The 20,246-nt window shown below is 47.6% G+C and overlaps 1 protein-coding gene across 1 annotated transcript in view; it reads right to left on the minus strand.

Annotated features, from left to right (window-relative positions):
* LOC123138977 (uncharacterized) overlaps window positions 1-20,019 on the minus strand; it is a 41,928-nt gene extending 21,909 nt beyond the window's left edge. The window contains exons 1-2 of the mRNA XM_044558816.1: window positions 19,854-20,019; window positions 19,701-19,773 (exon numbers count right to left, since the gene is read on the minus strand). Coding sequence (XP_044414751.1) covers window positions 19,701-19,773; window positions 19,854-20,019 — 239 coding nt within the window. The remainder of the gene's footprint in view (window positions 1-19,700; window positions 19,774-19,853) is intronic.
* Window positions 20,020-20,246: the final 227 nt, after the last annotated feature.

The following is a 20,246-nucleotide window of genomic DNA, read 5'->3' on the forward strand; positions in this document are numbered from 1 at the left end:
GCGGTGCAAAGCCGCCGAATACGAAGATCTGTCCGGGGAGGAAGGTCTCGCCCTGGACTTCATCATTGATGATGATTGAAGAAGCCATCGAGCCTATCGGTGACGACACAGAGGAACTCTCAATGAAAGCACCAATGTCGGTGTCAAAACCGGCGGATCTCGGGTAGGGGGTCCCGAACTGTGCGTCTAGGCGGATGGTAACAGGAGACGAGGGACACAATGTTTTTACCCAAGTTCGGGCCCTCTTGATGGAGGTAAAACCCTACGTCCTGCTTGATTAATATTGATGATGTGGGTTACAAGAGTAGATCTACCACGAGATCAAGGAGGCTAAACCCTAGAAGCTAGCCTATGGTATGATTGTTGTTCGTCCTATGGACTAAGGCCATCCGGTTTATATAGACACCGGAGAGGGCTAGGGTTACACAGAGTCGGTTACAAAGGTAGGAGATCTACATATCCGTATCGCCAAGCTTGCCTTCCACGCCAAGGAAAGTCCCATCCGGACACGGGACGAAGTCTTCAATCTTGTATCTTCATAGTCTTGGAGTCCGGCCGATGATGATAGTTCGGCTATCCGGACACCCCCTAGTCCGGAACTCCCTCAATAGGTTTCTTGATTATGGAGGTGATAAAGAGTTCGACGTAAAGGGTTACGTCAATGCAAGCTTTAACACCTATCTGAATGACTCTGAGTAGCAAACCGGATACGTATAGTGGAGCAACCATTTGGAATAGCTCCAAGTGGAGCGTGTAAGCAGCATTTACAATATGACCTAGAGATTTGCGAAGTACGTACGGATCTGAATGTAGCAGACCCGTTGACTAAAACTTCTCTCACAAGCAAAACATGATCAAACTCCAGAACTCATTGAGTCTTAATCACATGATGATGTGAACTAGTTTAATGACACTAGTAAACTCTTTGGATGTTGGTCACATGGCGATGTGACATGTGAGTGTTAATCACATGGCGATGTGAACTAGATTATTGACTCTAGTGCAAGTGGGAGACTGTTGGAAATATGCCCTAGAGGCAATAATAAATTAGTTATTATTATATTTCCTTGTTCATGATAATCGTTTATTATCCATGCTATAATTGTATTGATAGGAAACTCAGATACATGTGTGGATACATAGACAACACCATGTCCCTAGTAAGCCTCTAGTTGACTAGCTCGTTGATCAATAGATGGTTACAGTTTCCTGACCATGGACATTGGATGTCGTTTATAACGGGATCACATCATTAGCAGAATGATGTGATGGACAAGACCCAATCCTAAGCCTAGCACAAAGATCATAGTTCGTATGCTAAAGCTTTTCTAATGTCAAGTATCTTTTCCTTAGACCATGAGATTGTGCAACTCCCGGATACCGTAGGAATGCTTTGGGTGTACCAAATGTCACAACGTAACTGGGTGGCTATAAAGGTGCACTACAGGTATCTCCGAAAGTGTCTGTTGGGTTGGCACGAATCGAGACTGGGATTTGTCACTCCGTGTGACGGAGAGGTATCTCTGGGCCCACTCGGTAGGACATCATCATAATGTGCACAATGTGACCAAGGGGTTGATCACGGGATGACGTGTTACGGAACGAGTAAAGAGACTTGCCGGTAACGAGATTGAACAAGGTATCGACAATACCGACGATCGAATCTCGGGCAAGTACAATACCGCTAGACAAAGGGAATTGTATACGGGATCGATTGAGTCCTTGACATCGTGGTTCATCCAATGAGATCATCGTGGAACATGTGGGAGCCAACATGGGTATCCAGATCCCGCTGTTGGTTATTGACCGGAGAACGTCTCGGTCATGTCTACATGTCTCTCGAACCCGTAGGGTCTACACACTTAAGGTTCGATGATGCTAGGGTTATAAAGGAAGTTTGTATGTGGTTACCGAATGTTGTTCGGAGTCCCGGATGAGATCCCGGACGTCACGAGGAGTTCCGGAATGGTCCGGAGGTAAAGATTTATATATGGGAAGTTCTTGGTTTGGTCACCAGAAAAGTTTCGGGTTTTATCGGTAACGTACCGGGACCACCGGGAGGGTCCCGGGGGTCCACCAAGTGGGGCCACAATCCCCAGAGGGCTGCATGGGCCAAGTGTGGGAGGGGACCAGCCCCAGGTGGGATGGTGCGCCCCCCCCCCTCACCAAGGCCCAAGGCGCCTAGGGCTTGGGGGAAACCCTAAAGGGGGGCGCCTCCCTTGCCTTGGGGGGCAAGGCAACCCCCCTGGCTGCCGCCCCCTCCTCAGATTGGATCTGAGGGGGCCGGCCCCCTCTCCTTTGCCCCTATATATATGTGGGGGGAGGGAGGGCAGCCGCACCCAAGTTCTGGCGCAGCCCTCCCCCTCTCCCAAGTGCTCCTCCTCTCCCGTGGTGATTGGCGAAGCCCTGCAGGATTGCCACGCTCCTCTATCACCACCACGCCTTTGTGATGCTGCTGGATGGAGTCTTCCTCAACCTCTCCCTCTCTCCTTGCTGGATCAAGGCATGGGAGACGTCACCGGGCTGTACGTGTGTTGAACGCGGAGGTTCCGTCCGTTCGGCACTAGGATCTCCGGTGATTTGGATCACGACGAGTACGACTCCTTCAACCCCGTTCTCTTGAACGCTTCCGCTTAGCGATCTACAAGGGTATGTAGATGCACTCTCCTTCCCCTCGTTGCTGGTTTCTCCATAGATATATCTTGGTGACACATAGGAAATTTTTGAATTTCTGCTATGTTCCCCAACAACATGACCCCTCTGAAGAAGCCCATCACTGAGCGTGACCCGACCCTGAAGTTCAAACCGGCTGATGAGACTAAACTTGTTGACTTTGTTCCTGGCGATTCGTCAAAACAGTTTAGCATCAGCACCAATCTGGATCCGAAATAGGAAAGCACGCTCATTGAGTTCATCCGTGAGAACCGGGACATTTTTGCATGGAAGCCCTCTGACATGCCAGGTGTACCGAGGGAACTCGTTGAGCACACTCTCAATATTGATCCCAAGTTTAAACCGGTCAAGCAATTTCTTTGCCGCTTTAACGAGGAAAGACGCAAGGCCATTGGTGAGGAGGTAGCCCGGCTGTTGGCTGCTGGGTTTATCGTCGAAGTGTTTCATCCTGAGTGGTTGGCTAATCTGGTGCTAGTTCTTAAGAAAAACGGCACTTGGCGCATGTGTGTGGACTACACAGATTTGAACAAGGCTTGTCCAGCAGATCCTTTTGCTCTCCTGCGCATTGATCAGATCATTGATGCACGGCGGGTTGTGAGCGTCTGAGTTTCTTGGATGCTTATTCAGGTTATCATCATATCAAAATGGTAGTTAAGGACCAGGAGAAGACAACCTTCATCACTCCCTTTGGAGCCTTCTGCTATGTTTCTATGCCCTTTGGGCTCAAGAGTGCCCAGGCAACTTATCAGCGCTGTGTGGAAAATTGCCTTCACACTCAGATTGGGCGCAATGCTCATGCCTATGTGGATGACATTGTAGTAAAATCCAGGAAGAAGGAGACATTGATAGATGATCTCAAGGAGACCTTTGACAATCTTCGGGTTTATAAGATGATGCTTAATCCGGACAAGTGTGTTTTCTGTGTTCCAGCAGGCAAGCTCTTAGGTTTTCTGGTGTCTAACAGAGGCATTGAAGCTAATCCGAAAAAGATCAAGGCGATTACATTGTTGGCTAAACTGGCCTATATTAATGATGTTCAGCGTTTGGCAGGTCAAATTGCAGCCCTAAGCCGGTTTATTAGCCGCTTGGGAGAGAAGGCGATTCCTTTATATCAGATGTTGGAGAAAACAAACACTTTTGTCTGGAGTGACGAAGCTGATGCGGCGTTTGAGGACTTGAAGCGGCAGTTGGCTGAACCGCCGGTCCTTGCTGCTCCGGTTAACAAGGAGCCCTTGTTATTGTACATGGCTGCTAATGCCCGTGCGGTCAGTGTGGCAATTGTGGTTGAGCGCAAGGAGGCTGGGAAGGAATATCCGGTTCAACAGCCGGTTTACTATATCAGCGAAGTGCTTATCGAGTCAAAACAACGATATCCGCATTGGAAGAAGCTGGTATATGGGGTTTTTATGGCAAGTCGGAAGCTCAAGCAATACTTTCTAGGCCATCCCATCATAGTGGTTAGTTCCGCTCCTTTGGGCGATATAATTCAGAACAGGGAAGCAACTGGCCGGGTTGCAAAGTGGGCAATTGAGCTTGGTCCACATGGGTTGAAGTATACGCCTCGAACCGCCATCAAATCTCAGGCGCTTGTTAACTTCATCAATGATTGGACCGACTTACAGGCACCAGAGGACAAACCGGACAATACATACTGGACTATTCACTTTGATGGATCTAGACAGTTGGAGGGCTCGGGGGCTGGAGTTGTCCTTACTTCCCCTCGAGGTGACAAAATTTGTTATGTTCTCCGCTTAATGTTTCCTTGTACTAACAATGCAGCTGAGTATGAGGCCTTACTCCACGGTCTCTGTGTGGCCAAGGAAATGAACTTAAGCTGGGTTCGATGCTTTGGAGATTTTGATCTGGTGGCTCAGCAGGTTTCTGGCACTTGGGACTCTAAGGATCCCCTCATGCCGGCTTACAGGCAAGAGGTAGATGTTGTGGCTGGTCACTTCAAAGGTTATCAGGTTGAGCATATTGATCAGCGCAAAAACAAAGCTGCAGATGCTTTAAGCCGGTTGGGGTCTCAACGTAAACTGGTGCCGCCCAATACCTTTTTGGATATCCTGCATAATCCGTCTGTCAAGTTACCCACAAAGGAGGATTTAGCTATTCCTGATCTGGAGGCATAGTTGGTTACCGCTTTACATGTAATTCGGGATTGGACGGTTCCATATCTTGCGTATATGAACCGAGGTGAGTTACCAGAAGATGAAGTTCTGGCCAGACAGATAGTCCGGCGGTCTAAGTCCATGGTTATTCACAATGGCGAGTTACACCGTTACAGCGTTTCAGGTATATTCCAACATTGTGTGTCTCCTGAGGAGGGCCAAGACATTTTGCGTGAAATCCATGAAGGCGATTGTGGTCACCATGCCGGTCCAAAATCTTTGGTTGCTAAAGCTTTTTGTCATGGTTTTTACTGGTTGACGGCTCACGCTGATGCTGAGGACCTGGTAAAGCGGTGCGATGCCTGTCAGAAGTTTTCTCGTCGAGTTCATGTTCTGGCTTAGGAGCTACGGATGATTCCAATCACTTGGTCGTTCGCTACTTGGGGGCTTGATATGGTGGGTCCTTTTAAGCGGTCCAAGGATAAGAAGATCCACCTCTTGGTGGCGGTTGATAAATTTATTAACTGGGTTGAAGCGGAGCCAGCAAGCAAATGTGATGCAGCCACGGCGGTTCAGTTCATCAAAAAGGTGATCTTCCGGTTTGGTTTTCCACATATCATTATAGATAATGGCACGAACCTTTCCAAAGGTGAGATGGAGGAGTTTTGTCAACGAGAGCACATTCGGCTTGATGTAGCATCCGTGGCTCACCCCCGGTCTAATGGTCAAGCTGAGAGGGCGAATCAAGAAATCCTGAAGGGTATCAAGCCCCGGCTTATGGTTCCTTTGAAGCGAACGCAGGGTTGTTGGGTGGAAGAGTTACCATCTGTATTATGGAGCATAAACACCACCCCAAACCGATCTACGGGTTATACACCTTTCTTCATGGTTTACGGGGCATAGGCCGTCCTCCCAAGTGATACTCGTCATGACTCGCCCCGGGTTTCCAATTATGTTGAAGCGGACAATGAGCAAGCACGCCAGGAGGCACTGGACCTGTTAGATTAAAAATGGGACATGGCTTTGGCTTGTTCGGCGGTTTATCAGCAAGACCTGTGGCGTTATCACAGTCGCCGGGTTAAAACAAGAACCTTTCAAGAAGGCGACTTATTGCTCCGACTCATCCAGGATCAGACCGATATGCACAAGTTATCCCCACCTTGGCAAGGGCCCTTTGTGGTCAGAAAAAATCTGCACAACGGATCATACTACCTCATTGACGTTCGAGAAGACTCACGCAGTTCTGAGGAGGAGACCCGGCGGCCGTGGAACATAGCTCTCCTTCGGCCTTACTACACCTGAGCTATAGGCTCCTTTTATGTACATATTCCAATAATGTATATATTATGATCAATATAATAAACTGGCATCCTTGCTACAAGCAGGGCCTCTGCCGTTTTTTCCAATATCTTTTCATTACATGGGGGCTTCAGCTAACAAAGTGGAGTTCTACCTTGTTAAACCGACTATCACGCCACAATACAGCTTGGGAGCTTCACAACCAAGGGGCCAAAGAGAGTCTGGATGCTATGCACAGCTCAAACATAGGCACCCATTGAGCACAACTCACAAAGTTACTTGGGGGCTCTTTGTGCACTGCAACAAAGAGTTTGAAAGGACCCTTCTAATATGCTATCAAGCACAGCTTGGAAGCCTGGTGTATTCACCTAAAACCCCGGGTTAACCTACCTTCATCAAGTAAGCCACTCCTATCCAGGTAATCCTGGCATGACCCACCGAACGTTTGACAAGTCAATCTTATACATACCCTTAACTTGTCAAAGTTAAAACGACGATTGATTAGTTGGAGGTCCATCTTAAAAGGCTTTGTCAAATGGTTCAATCTGCGGCCTGGCAGCCCATGAAAAGCCTCGAATTTGGGTCTGGCAGCCCTTGAAAAGCCTCGACTACACGATTTTCTTTGCCTTTGTTAAGATTTTTTCTTCTTTGGTAATTTTGCTGTTGAACCGGTGTCTATTGATCCGGTATGGCTATCAGTCATTCTAATAACCCAGTGTTTGTTAACCCGGCTTGGCCTTCAACTACAAGTTGTCAGACCATCTTCATTTTTAAACCGGTGTTTCATAACCCGGTCTGGCTTTGACTACATGTCGCCAGTATGATCATCTGGTGTTCATCATAACCCGGTATGACTTATTATACACCAGCACGGCATGGTGAGAACTATCAAACGCTCAAAGTATTGGGTTCTCACCCTTACTACAATCAAGTTGGTACACCAACAGCATCATATCACAGGTATGATCTATTTTTTATACAAAGCTTGGCGATCTACCAGGTTTTCCTTTGGGTATTATGACCCGTCCGGCGGTAAACCGCCTGGACAGATCTTTTGTTATGCAGATATAAGGATAGCATAATATTATAAAGATATATAAGCCAGCACTACAATTATCATGGCGAATCAAACAAAGTCATATCTCAGTGCACGATGGCAGCAGATCAAAGTATTTCAACTAGCCTATTACAAGGCGCTTTGAAGCCCAAAATAATGATTGTTCTTTACACAAACACAGTTTGTGAACGTCAACCCGGTTGTCGGATCAAGACTCATCACCAGGCTGACGTGAAGTTGATGGATCATCTGGCGTCGGTTCACCCTCCTCCTCCCCACCCAGTGGCTAGAAGTCAAGGTGGCCCAGTCAATCCGGGTTAAAGCCTGAAATACAGCCTCTTCACTTATAAGATTGGACGGTTCAACATCAGGGGCGTAAGTGTGCTTACGGATTGGCGGGATAAGGTTCTGCGTTTCTGTCACAGTGGTGTTAACCCGTTGGCTCTTTTCATCGTAAAAGGACCGATGAACAGTCAAGTTAGCCTCTTCAGCCAGTTGGCTGGACAACGGAGCATCTCCTTTGTCAGGGCTTTGAGGGCTTCGTTGTCAAACGCTGACCCATCTCCTTGTTCATCCGGAAAGCCTTTGGCGACATCAACTGGATCCAAGTCAGATATCCACGCTTTGGCCCGAGCCAGTGCCAACAAAGCGCCAGCCCTGGCAGCAAATCGCTTCATCTCTTCTATCTGCGCCGGCATCATTGATAACCTTGCTAGTGTGTCCTTGATCAATGTTGGTGCCGGTTTGTTGTATGAGACTGCGCAGATAACCCGTTGGGCACAGGTATACAGTTGCTCTATCAACGTATATGCTGCCTTCAGTTTCATCCGCATGTCAGAGCCTAGATGAGCAACACGGCTACCTATAACGGTTCAAGACTTTCATGTTAAACCGGAAATTTCAAAGATGGCCATTCAAGAAATTTTGACAAGGATATTTACCAAATATTGCAGAGGTCATGGCATTTACTTGGCGCTTCAACCCAGTTAGCTCTTCCGCCACCGGTTTACGAGCTGATTCGGCGTCTTCAGCCCGTTTCAACAATGCAGCCTTTTCAGTTTCCCAGCTGGCACGTTCGTTCTTGAACCCTTCTTTCAGTTGTTCCATGGCTGTCAAAGCAGTTTTAAGCTCATCCTTGGCCTTGGAAGTCTCTGATTTCTGGGACTTGATATTCTCTTGAAGATCGGCAATCTTGGAGTCTTTGTTGTTTATATTGGCCTGCAAAGATCAGATGATGATGATATTTTTCTCAAAGTCCCAAGCACATAACCAGTTATACACTTGGCACTTGGGGCCTAATGCAGAATGCTTTTTTCCTACTCCTTATTTAAATTCCCAAGGCTCAATACAAGTATGAATCTTGGCACTTGGGGGCTAATGCATATTTGATCAAAAAGTATAAAGGCAAAGGAATTGGCAAAATAAACTTTAAAGCATGAAGTCCCGATTCGCCTCGATAAGGTTAAACCGGCCCTTGGGGGCTACTCAGTTAAAGCATTCCTTCTTCACAAGTCCCGGTTTATCTTCAAGAGACAAACCGGCACTTGAGGGTTACAATGGAGATATACAAAACAAGCAAGATTAAAGGGTTTGGAAGGTTACCTCATAGCGCTCTTTCATCATGTTCACCAACCCGGCCTCATAATCTCGTCTTGTGTAGAGGCGGTGTAAGAAGCCAGAATGAAGCTCTTAGGCAGAAAGGTTAACATAGTTGGATAAATCTGTCTTCTCTTTTCCCTTGCCCATAGCAACAAATTCTTCCTTGGCGGTATGCTTTGATAAAACAACCAGATTTCCAGGGCTGGTGTGACCTGTACCGGTGATGATAACATCATCATCGCCACCTTTTGACGGACTTGGCGGATTGACGGTATCCCTGGCTGGGCTTGGTAGATTAGCGGCTGGGCTCAACGGATCACCAGCCGGACTTGGAGGAGTAGCATGCGGGCTTGATGGATCAACGTGAGTGGCGGGGTCAGCTTCTGGCGGACTAGCTTCAGTATTCTCATCTTGTGGGGCAGAATCATCCATGACATCAGTATCTCTACCGGTGCCCTCTGGGGCCCTCTCCGGTTCAACTTCACCAATGGGGGTACTGGTTTTGGCCTTCTTGCTCAGTCAGGCTTTAGCACTACAATATCAAACAAAGATTAGCACGGTAAACCGATACATGAAGGAGAAAGCTGAAGGGCAGTATACTTACCCAGGGACGGTTTTAAGGGGAGGCAGCTGAGTGGTTGATGAAACGCCAGATGAATTGGAAGACACCTGATAATTCGAGTCAGACGGATTAAGTGGGTTTCAGAAGCAACCCGCCAAGGGACAAGGTTTATTAAAAGAGCAAGAGACCTCGGGACGACGTTTCCGGTTTGGAGTGTCTGGTAAACCGTAAGAAATGACTTGCTAGCCACTATGCCAGGTTGTGCGACGGTCTTCAAGTTCAAAGAAAATTTTGGATCCAAATAAGCAAGAGGGTGAGAGTATTTTACTTTCTGAACTGCACGGTAAAATTTTTGAACCGACACATGATCTGAACCGGAGGAAAGGGAGATTACCTCAACATGATTAGTGCGACTGGCTTCCGCATCATCCTGGTAATAGTTATTGTCAATAAGGTGTATGAAAAATGAGCCAACGGAATCAAGTTTTCCATCTTGTTCTGATTCATCGACATCTTCAGGCGGATGAGAAGACTCGGCAGTTTTCTTTTTGGCTGCTCTCTTGGTGACTTTACTTTTAACACGTGGAGCTCTCGCCGGTTTATCTTGAGCTTTCCTTTTCCAGAAGGAGCTATTGGCCTGAAAAATTAAAACAAAGGTTTATTAGAACAGTGTTAAAGCGGAGGTGGATCAACAAAAGCACAAAGTTAAAATCCTTGCCGCAGGCGGTTTGTTGGAGGCATAAAAAGGACGCAGTCTAGTTTTGCTGCATTCGGCGATCGGTTCATCCAACATATTCTTGACAGACTCGGTTACTTCATCATCAGTCATCTCTATCTCATGATATGGTTGAGGGTCTTTGACGTTCCCGGTATACTCATGCATCAACCCGGGGCGGCGGCTTAAGGGAAGGATACCCCACAAAACCCAGCAATGAACAAGGTCAATGCCGGTTAAACCGTTCGCAAGGAAATCCCGGAGCTTAGCAAGTTGAGGAGCATAAGCTTGTCGTTCTCTGGCAGTGAGCTGCAGAGGCAGTGGATGGCCGTTGCTGAGCCAGTGAGCACGGTAACCCGGCAGAGGGTTTTCGTCAGCAGGAGTAGTGTTCTGACAATAGAACCAGGTTTGATTCCAATCTTTTGGATGGCTGTGATGTTTGGCGTGAGGAAAATCGACCTCTTTCCTCTTCTGAATCGACACACCACCAAGTTCAGTATTGGGGCCGTCAGAGAACTAAGTTCGGTGGTTTAAGTGGAAGAAATCCCGGAAGAGCTCAACAGTTGGTTCCTCTTGAAGGTAAACTTCACAGAACACTTGGAAGTTGCATATGTTGGACACAGAATTTGGTCCAATGTCCTGAGGATGGAGTTGGAAGCTAGCAAGTACATCTCAAAAAAAATTTGACCCGGGAGGGCTAAAACCCCGGTCTAGATGTTGCATGAACACGATCACTTCTCCATCTTGTGGTTTAGGAGGGCATTCGGGGCCAGGGACTCGCCAATGAAGGACACTTTTCTTGGCCAAAGCGCCAATTATCACATATCCGTTGTGTTGGGGATATAACTACTGAGTGTAAACCGCCCAGGAGGGGCCGGTTCACCTTCAACTACATTGAAGCCCATGAAGACCCAGAAGATGGCTCTTTACTAATGAAGCTTAGAGGCGCGGAGCCCAAAGGCGGATTAGGGCCCATAGTGGTAAACCGCCATGGTTATGTAACTTGTATTGTAAGTTAAGAAAGGAGAGACCGAGCCGGACACTTGTATGAGTCGGCCTCGGGACTCTGTAGACTGGCCGGGCATCAACCTGTGTATATAAAGGGACAACCCGGCGGTGGTTCAGGGACAACAGACAACAACTCGAGACTCAGGCAAAGCGTATTTGCTCCCTGGTCATCAAAACCCAATCAATCCCATCACAACTAGAAGTAGGCTTTTACCTTCATCGAAGGGGCCGAACTAGTATAAAACTCTAGTGTCCCTGGTCCGGTTTAATCCCTTCAAGCTAACCTGTTGCGATGGCTCCACGACTAAGTCCTTTCATGAGGACATCTGACGTGTTAATTCCACGACAGTTGGCGCCCACCGTGGGGCTATCGCACGATGGTTTCGAGTTCTTGAAGGGCAGCTCCGAAGGACTCAAGGGGTACGTGGTTGGCCAGATGACCAAAAGTCGTCGTGGCAAGCTCTACATCAACGACGAAGGATGGGGCCCTGAGGCCGGCTCGATCGAGTACGGGTACCGGGTCCCCTTTGGCGGAATTCATGTCTTCATCGGCAAGATAGGCGAACCGGGCCCTGAGCCGGACATCTACACCGACCTCGTCGAGACGACTAAGCGTGTGAGTCCTGCCCGGGTTAAGCCCGCCATGAAGCGTGCGTTCGTAGGATGTGTCCATGGGATCGGATCTGAACCGGTGTCTGAAGGCGAGACAGTTGTTTATTCCGACGGCGAGTCATCTACTAGTGAAACCGAGTCCCTGTACCAAATTCATGATGGTGTGTTCGAAGGATATTCCGATGGCAACAGTAATCCGAACCTCTTTGAACCGCCAAGTCGGGTTGCTGTTTTCATGGCCGAAACACAGCCCACTCTGCAATCTTCATCCACAGCGGCAATGAATACCGGATCAGCGACCGCGGCAGGAGGCCCGGCGCGCCGACCGGCTCAAGTCCTCTCCGGTTTGATGGATGCCTGGGCGACCTTGTTAACCACGGCAGTTACCCCGGAGACACAGGATCAGCACAATGTGGATATTGCAAAGCTGAAGGACCAGATAACACAGGCTAAGGAGGACCTGGCAACTGAGGACGCTAGGTTGGCTGAAGAACGGGCCACTTTGGATGCCCAGTCATAGCAGATACAGTCACAGATTACCGGCTCATGTTGGATCAGAATGCATCAAATGATGTAATGCGGAGAAAGTATTGATCACGTATGCCACCAGTCTTTGAGGGAGTAAATCTCTTCAATACACCGGGGGCTGGGCCGAGTAATCCGGTAGCTACAAACCGGACCGACGCACGGAGGCCAGCGCCGGATCAACCACGGACAATGGAACCACCTCGACGAATGGATAACCCGCCGCAATATGTGTCAACACCACCGGGACATTTTTTGAGCCCTTTGGATAACATGATTGTTGCAGCATCTTGCCTGGTAGCTACTCCGATGGAGGGCGATTCACTGGCAGCAACTGAGACACGGCGGGCTAGAGATCTTCTTCAAACCGCCGTGGTGCAGCAGCAGGCCTATTCCTATAGCCGGGATAGAATTCATTCGACTCCCCGTCCGAGAAAAAGTTATAGCAGGCACATGGATGAACCGGAAGTGTCTAGCAGTGCGCGGCGCCGTAATGTCCCCCAAGGACCCAATCCAGCGCGTGGTGAGGTAAATGCTCAAGACGTGGGGGACAATGGCAGAGCATGAAGGGAGGCCCCTTTGGCAGCACAATATACGGGTCGTTATCAACCCGCCCCGGTTCAGCCTGCGACGTCAATAGACCGCGGCACCGGATTAGCCTTCAGTTCCTGGGGAGTGCCGTGTCTCATTCCGGCTCTCCGTAATGTGCGACTGCCTAAAGATTTCAAGGGTCCATGTAAGGTGCATAATTACACTGCTGATCAGCCACCTGTGGCGTGGGTCGAGAGTTATGAGATGGCAATGGAGATGCTGGATGTGGATGAAGCGGCATGTGCAAAATATTTCACAATGATGTTGGAAGGGACAGCCCGCACTTGGTTGAAAAATCTACCAGCCAACTCTATCGAGTCATGGGATCAGTTGAAGGCCCGGTTTATAGCCAATTTCAAAGACACATGCAAATAGCCTATGTCCATTGTGGATCTGGATGCCTGTGTTCAAGGGGAGAATGAGTCAACAACTCATTGGGTGCGCCGGGTTTCAGAAGTTTTGCATTCGTCGGACTGGATTAATGTTGGCCAAGCGATCATAACGCTGGAGCATAATTGCCGATTTAAGTCACTAAAGATGAAGTTGGGACAGCTCAAGCGCCACTGCAATGACATGGGAACACTTATGGCAGCCTTGGTCAAATATGTCAATTCTGATAATACCAAGGATCCCAATTCTGATGAGGAGAAACCGGAGAAGGGAAAGAAGAACGGTGGTGCAAAAGGACAGCATCACAACAAAGGAGGCCATGGGGGTAATGGTAAGCGCAAAGCAAATAGTTCAGATTTTGTAGCTAACACCAATATGCAGCGTCGTCAAGGTAAACCGCCCCAGCGCGGTGGAGGGATGAATCTGGAACGTTTGTTAAATCAGCCCTGCCCGAAGCACGGGACCAAGGAAGCTCCATCAACACATCTTTGGAAAGATTGTCACATTATGAAAGAGTTCAAAAATTTTGATCTATTCCGGTATGATCAGGGCCCAGCGGGCGGTTCAGGTCCAGGTTTTCATGGTGGCAGCGGTTCAAACTCTAGATTTCAGAATAATCAGGGCAACCAGAGCAACCAAGGTGGTAATAGCCAACAGAATAATCAAGGGAATCATCAGCAATCAGGTTATCAAAGTCACCCCTAGCAGTTGAATGGTGGGCAGTATCATGTGTTCACTACTAGTTTGTGCAAGCGTGATCAGAAGCTTCACAAGAGAGTAGTTAATACTGTTGAACCCATGGTGCCATGTTATTTGCGGTGGTCTGAGCATCCCATTGTGTGGAGCAGATAGGATCATCCGCCCGGGTTGACAATCCGGGTCACCTCTCTTTGGTGGTGGTGCCTCAGGTGGGAGGTTATAAATTCACCAAGGTGCTGATGGATGGAGGAAGTAGCATCAATATCCTATACTATGAGACTTTCCGTCGCATGGGGTTGACAGACAAGAGTCTTAAACCGTCAAACACTGTTTTTCATGGTGTGGTACCAGGTAAATCGGCATATCCAGTTGGCAAGATCACTTTGGAGGTTGTGTTTGGAGATGAGCATGATTCCAGGTCTGAAAAATTGACCTTTGAAGTAGTGAAGATCCAGAGCCCGTATCATGCACTGTTTGGATGGTTGGCTTACGCCAAATTTACGGCGAGGCCCTGCTATATCTATTTACAGCTCAAAATGCCGGGTCATAAGGGGATTATCACAGTACACGGAAGCCGAAAGATCGCTTTGGATTGTGAGGAAGGTGATGCGGCCTATGCTGAGTCGGTTTGTGCTACAGAGGAGCTGAAGTTTTATAAAGATAATGTTGATCCGGCAGACATGACCCCTCTGAAGAAGCCCACCACTGAGAATGACCCGACCCTAAAGTTCAAACCGGCTGATGAGACTAAACTTGTTGACTTTGTTCCTAGCAATTCATCCAAACAGTTTAGCATCAGTACCAACCTGGATCCAAAATAGGAAAGCGCGCTCATCAAGTTCATCCATGAGAACCGGGACATCTTTGCATGGAAACCTTCTGACATGCCAGGTGTACCGAGGGAACTCGCTGAGCACACTCTCAATATTGATCCCAAGTTTAAACCAGTCAATAATTTCTTCGCCGCTTTAACGAGGAAAGACGCAAGGCCATTGGTGAAGAGGTAGCCCGGCTGTTGGCTGCTAGGTTTATCGTCGAAGTATTTCACCCTGAGTGGTTGGCTAATCCGGTGCTTGTTCTCAAGAAAAACGGCACTTGGCGTATGTGTGTGGACTACACAGATTTGAACAAAGCTTGTCCAGCAGATCCTTTTGCTCTCCCGCATATTGATCAGATCATTGATGCGACGACGGGTTGTGAGCGCCTGAGTTTCTTGGATGCTTATTCAGGTTATCATCAGATTAAAATGGCAGTTAAGGACCAGGAGAAGACAGCCTTCATCACTCCCTTTGGAGCCTTCTGCTATGTTTCTATGCCCTTTGGGCTCAAAAGTGCACAGGCGACTTATCAGCATTGTGTGCAAAATTGTCTTCACACGCAGATTGGGCGTAATGTTCATGCCTATGTGGATGACATTGTGGTAAAGTCCAGGAAGAAGGAAACCTTAATAGATGACCTCAAGGAGACGTTTGACAATCTTTGGGTTTACAAAATGATGCTCAAACCGAACAACTGCATTTTTGGTGTTCCGGCAGGCAAGCTTTTAGGTTTTCTGGTGTCCAACAGAGGCATTGAGGCTAATCCGGAAAAAATCAAAGCGATTGCATCTTTGGCTAAACCGAAGTGTATCAATGATGTTCAGCGTCTGGCAGGTCGAATTGCGGCCCTTAGCCGATTTATCAGCCATTTGGGAGAAAAGGCGATTCCTTTGTATCAGATGTTGAAAAAGACAGACGATTTCGTCTGGAGTGATGGAGCTAATGCGGCTTTTGAGGAGTTAAAGCGACAGTTGGTTGAACCGCCGGTTCTTGCTGCTCCGGTTGACAAAGAGCCCTTGTTATTATACGTGGCTGCTAATGCCCGTGCTGTCAGCGTGGCAATTGTGGTGGAGCGCAAGGAGGCAGGTAAAGAATATCTGGTTCAACGGCCGGTTTACTAATATCAGTGAAGTACTTATCGAGCCAAAGCAACGGTATCTGCATTGGCAGAAGCTAGTTTATGGGGTTTTTATGGCGAGTCAGAAACTCAAACAATACTTTCAAGGCCATCCCATTATAGTGGTCAGTTCAGCTCCTTTGGGCGATATAATTCAGAACAGGGAGGCAACTGGCCTGGTTGCAAAGTGGGTAATTGAGCTTGGCCCGCACGGGTTGAAGTATATGCCTTGGACATCAATCAAGTCACAAGCACTTGTTGATTTCATCAATGATTGGACCGAGTTACACGCACCAGAGGACAAACCTGATAATACATATTGGACTATTCACTTTGATGGGTCCAGGCAATTGGAAGGCTCGGGGGCTGGAGTGGTCCTTACTTCCCCTCGAGGTGATAAAATTTGTTATGTCCTCCGCTTAATGTTTCCTTGTACTAACAATGCAGCAGAATATGAGGCCTTACTCCATGGTCTCTGTGTGGCCAAGGAAATGAACTTAAGCCGGGTTCGCTATTTCGGAGATTCTGATCTGGTGGCTCAGCAAGTTTCTAGTACCTGGGATTCTAAGGATCCACTCATGGCGGCTTACAGATGTGAGGTGGATATTGTGGCAGGCCACTTTAAGGGTTATCAGGTTGAGCACATTGACCGGTGCAAAAATGAAGCAGCAGATGCTCTAAGCCGGCTCGGATCTCAGCGTAAACTGGTACCACCCGATACCTTTTAAGATATCTTGCATAACCCGTCTGTTAAGTTGCCTACAGAGGAGGATTTAGCTGTTCCTGATCCAGAAGCCCAATTGGTAGCCTCTTTACACATCACTCCGAATTGGACGGTTCCATATTTGGCATATATGAACCGGGGCGAGCTACCAGATGATGAGGTTTTTGCCAGACAGATAATCCGGCGGTCCAAGTCCATGGTTATTCACAATGGCGAGTTACACCGTTGCAGTGTCTCAGGCGTGTTTCAACATTGTGTTTCTCCTGAAGAAGGACAAGAGATTCTACATGAAATCCATGAAGGGGATTATGGTCACCATGCCGGTTCAAAATCCCTGGTAGCTAAAGCTTTTCGTCATGGGTTCTATTGGTTGACACCTCATGCTGATGCGAAGGATCTGGTAAAGCGGTGTGACGCTTGTCAGAAGTTTTCATATCGAGCTCATGTTCTGACTCAAGAACTACGGATGATCCATATCACTTGGCCTTTTGCCACTTGGGGGCTTGATATGGTGGGACCTTTTAAGCGTTCCCAGGATAAGAAGACCCACCTGTTGGTGGCGATTGATAAATTCACCAAATGGGTTGAAGCGGAGCCCGTCAGCAAGTGTGATGCAGCCATGGCAGTTCAATTTCTCAAAAAGGTCATTTTTCGTTTTGGTTTTCCACACAGCATCATCACAGATAATGGCACAAACCTTTCTAAAGGCGAGATGGAGGAGTTTTGTCAACGAGAGCACATCCGGCTTGATGTAGCGTCCGTAGCTCATCCCCAGTCTAATAGTCAAGCAGAGAGGGCGAATCAAGAAATCCTGAAGGGTATCAAGCCCCGGCTTATGGTTCCTTTGAAGCGGACGCCGGGTTGTTGGGTGGAAGAATTACCATCTGTGTTATGGAGTATAAACACCACCCCAAACCGATCCACGGGCTATACACCTTTCTTCATGGTTTATGGGGCTGAGGCTGTCCTTCCAAGTGATATTCGTCATGACTCGCCCCGGGTTGCCAATTATGTTGAAGCGGACAATGAGCAAGCACGCCAAGAGGCACTGGACCTATTAGATGAGAAATGGGACATGGCTTTGGCTCGATCGGCGGTTTATCAACAAGACCTGCGGCGTTATCACAGCCGCCGGGTTAAGACAAGAACCTTTCAAGAAGGCGACTTAGTGCTCTGGCTCATCCAGGATCAGACCGATATGCACAAGTTATCCCAACCTTGGGAAGGACCCTTTGTGGTCAGCAAAAATCTGCACAACGGATCATACTACCTCATTGATGTTCGAGAAGACTCACGCAGTTCTGAGGAGGAGACCCGGAGGCCCTGGAACATAGCTCTCCTTCGGCCTTACTACACTTGAGCCATAGGCTTTTCTTATGTACATATTTCGACAATGTATATATTTTGATCAATATAATAAACCGGCATCCTTGCTATAAGCAGGGCCTCTGCTATTTTTTCTCAAATATCCTTTGAGTTCCATGGGGGCTTCCGTTGACAAAGCGGAGTACTACCTTTCAAACTGGCTATCAAGCCACAATACAGCTTGGGAGCTTCACACCCAAGGGGCCAAAGAGAGTCTGGATGCTATGCACAGCTCAAACATAGGCACCCATGAGCACAGCTCACAAAGTTACTTGGGGGCTCCTTGTGTAAAATACCAAGGAGTTTGAATGGACCCTTGTAGCTGGGTACCGACCCACGGCTTGGAAGCCTGGTGTATTCACCTAGAACCCCGGGTTAACCTGCCTTCATCAATTAAGCCACTCCTATCTAGGTAATCCTGGCATGACCCGCCGAACATTTGACAGTTACTCTCATTGAGACCCTGAACTTGTCAAAGTTAAAACGACGATTGGTTAGTTGGAGGCCCATCTTAAAAGGATTTGTCAAATGGTTTAACTCAGTGGCCTGGCAGCCCATGAAAAGCCTCGAATTTGGGCCTGACAGCCCTTGAAAAGCCTTGACTACAAGTTTTATTTGCCTTTTGAAGTTCTCTCCTTTGATAAGGTTTTAAGTTAAACCGACGTCTCTTGACCCCGTATGACTTTTCAGTCATTATATTACCCCGGTGTTTGTTAACCCAGCTTGGCCTTCAACTATAAGTTGTAAAACCACATCCAATTATAAACCGGTGTTTATTAACCCGGCCTTGCTTTGATTCTATGTCGCCAGTTTGATCATCTGGTGTTCATCATAACCCGGCATGACTTATTACATAACATCATTACATGGTGTGAGTTATAATAACTCAGGATTTGGGTTTTCACCCTTATTGCAATAAAAGTTAGTAAACCAACTAAGTGATTTCATATCACAGGTATGAGTTATTTTATATTTATTCTGCTTTGGTTACTAACCAGGCTTTAGCTTGGGCATTATGACCCGTCCGGCGGTAAACCGCCAGGACGAATCTTTTTATGCAGATATCAGAATCGCATGACAATCATCAAGGTATAATTAAGAACAGAAAATATCATGATGGATCAACAAACGTTATGCATCAGTACCACAAAGCAAAGTACTTTCACTAGCCTATTACAAGGCACGTTGAGGCCCAAAATGTTGATTGTTTTTTACACTCAACAAAGTCTGTCAACTTAACCCGATGGCCGGATTAAGATTCATTGCCAGTACGACATGAAGTTGATGGATCTTCAGGCGCCGGTTCAACCTCCTCCTCCCCACCCAGTGGCTGGAAGTCAATGGTGGTCCAGTCAATCCGGGTTAGAGCCTGAAATACAGCTTCTTCACTTATCAGATTTGACGGTTCAACATCAGGGACGTAAGTATGCTTACGAATTGGCGGGATAAGGTTTTGCGCTTCTGCCACAGTCGTCTCAAGCCACTGGTTTCTTTCATCATAAAAAGACCGATGGACAGTCAAGTTTGCTTCCTCAGCCAGTTGACTCGATAGTGGACGCATTTCCTTTGTCAAGGCTTTGAGAGCATCATTATTAAAAGTTGATCCGTCTGCTTGCTCATCCGGAAATCCCTTAGCAATACCAACAGGATCCAAGTCAGGTATCCATGCTTTGGCCCGGGTCAGTGCCAGTAAAGCGCCAGCCCTGGCAGCAGATCGCTTCACCTCTTCTATCTGAGCCAGCGTCATGGATAATCTCATTAGTGTGTCCTTGATCAAAGTTGGCGCCGGTTTATTGTATGAGACTACACCGATAAACCGTTGGGCACCAGTATACAATTGCTCAATCAAAGTGTATGCTGCCTTCAACTTCATCTGCATGTCTGTGCCTAGATGAGCAATGCGGGTACCTGAGAAGGTTTAAAAAAATCAAATGTTAAACCGGCGGAGTTGAACAATACTTCAGATCAGGTTATTGTATGGTACTTACCAAAAACTGCAGCTGTCACAGTGTTCACTTGATGCTTCAGCCCAGTCAGCTCTTCCTCTACCAGTTTAAGAGCTGCTTCGGCCTCTTCAGCCCGCTTTAACAAAGCAGCCTTTTCGGTTTCCCAGTTGGTGCGTTCTGTTTTGAAGTCGTCCTTCAGCTGTTCCATAGCAGTCAAAGCGCCCTTCAGCTCCTCTTTGGCTTTAGAGGTCTCTTCTTGCTGGGACTTGATGTTTTCTTGGAGGTCGGCAATTTGTGATTCTTTGATATTTTTCTCAGTCTGCAAGAGTCAGAAGATGAAATTGTTGAAGTCCCAAGCACATAACAAGTTATGCACTCGACACTTGGGGGCTAATGTGTATTGCTTTTTTCAACAATGGGAATGTTTTCAAAGTC

The sequence above is a fragment of the Triticum aestivum genome, chromosome 6B (genome assembly GCF_018294505.1).
Source record: "Triticum aestivum cultivar Chinese Spring chromosome 6B, IWGSC CS RefSeq v2.1, whole genome shotgun sequence".
In the NCBI taxonomy this organism is placed as follows: Eukaryota; Viridiplantae; Streptophyta; class Magnoliopsida; order Poales; family Poaceae; genus Triticum; species Triticum aestivum.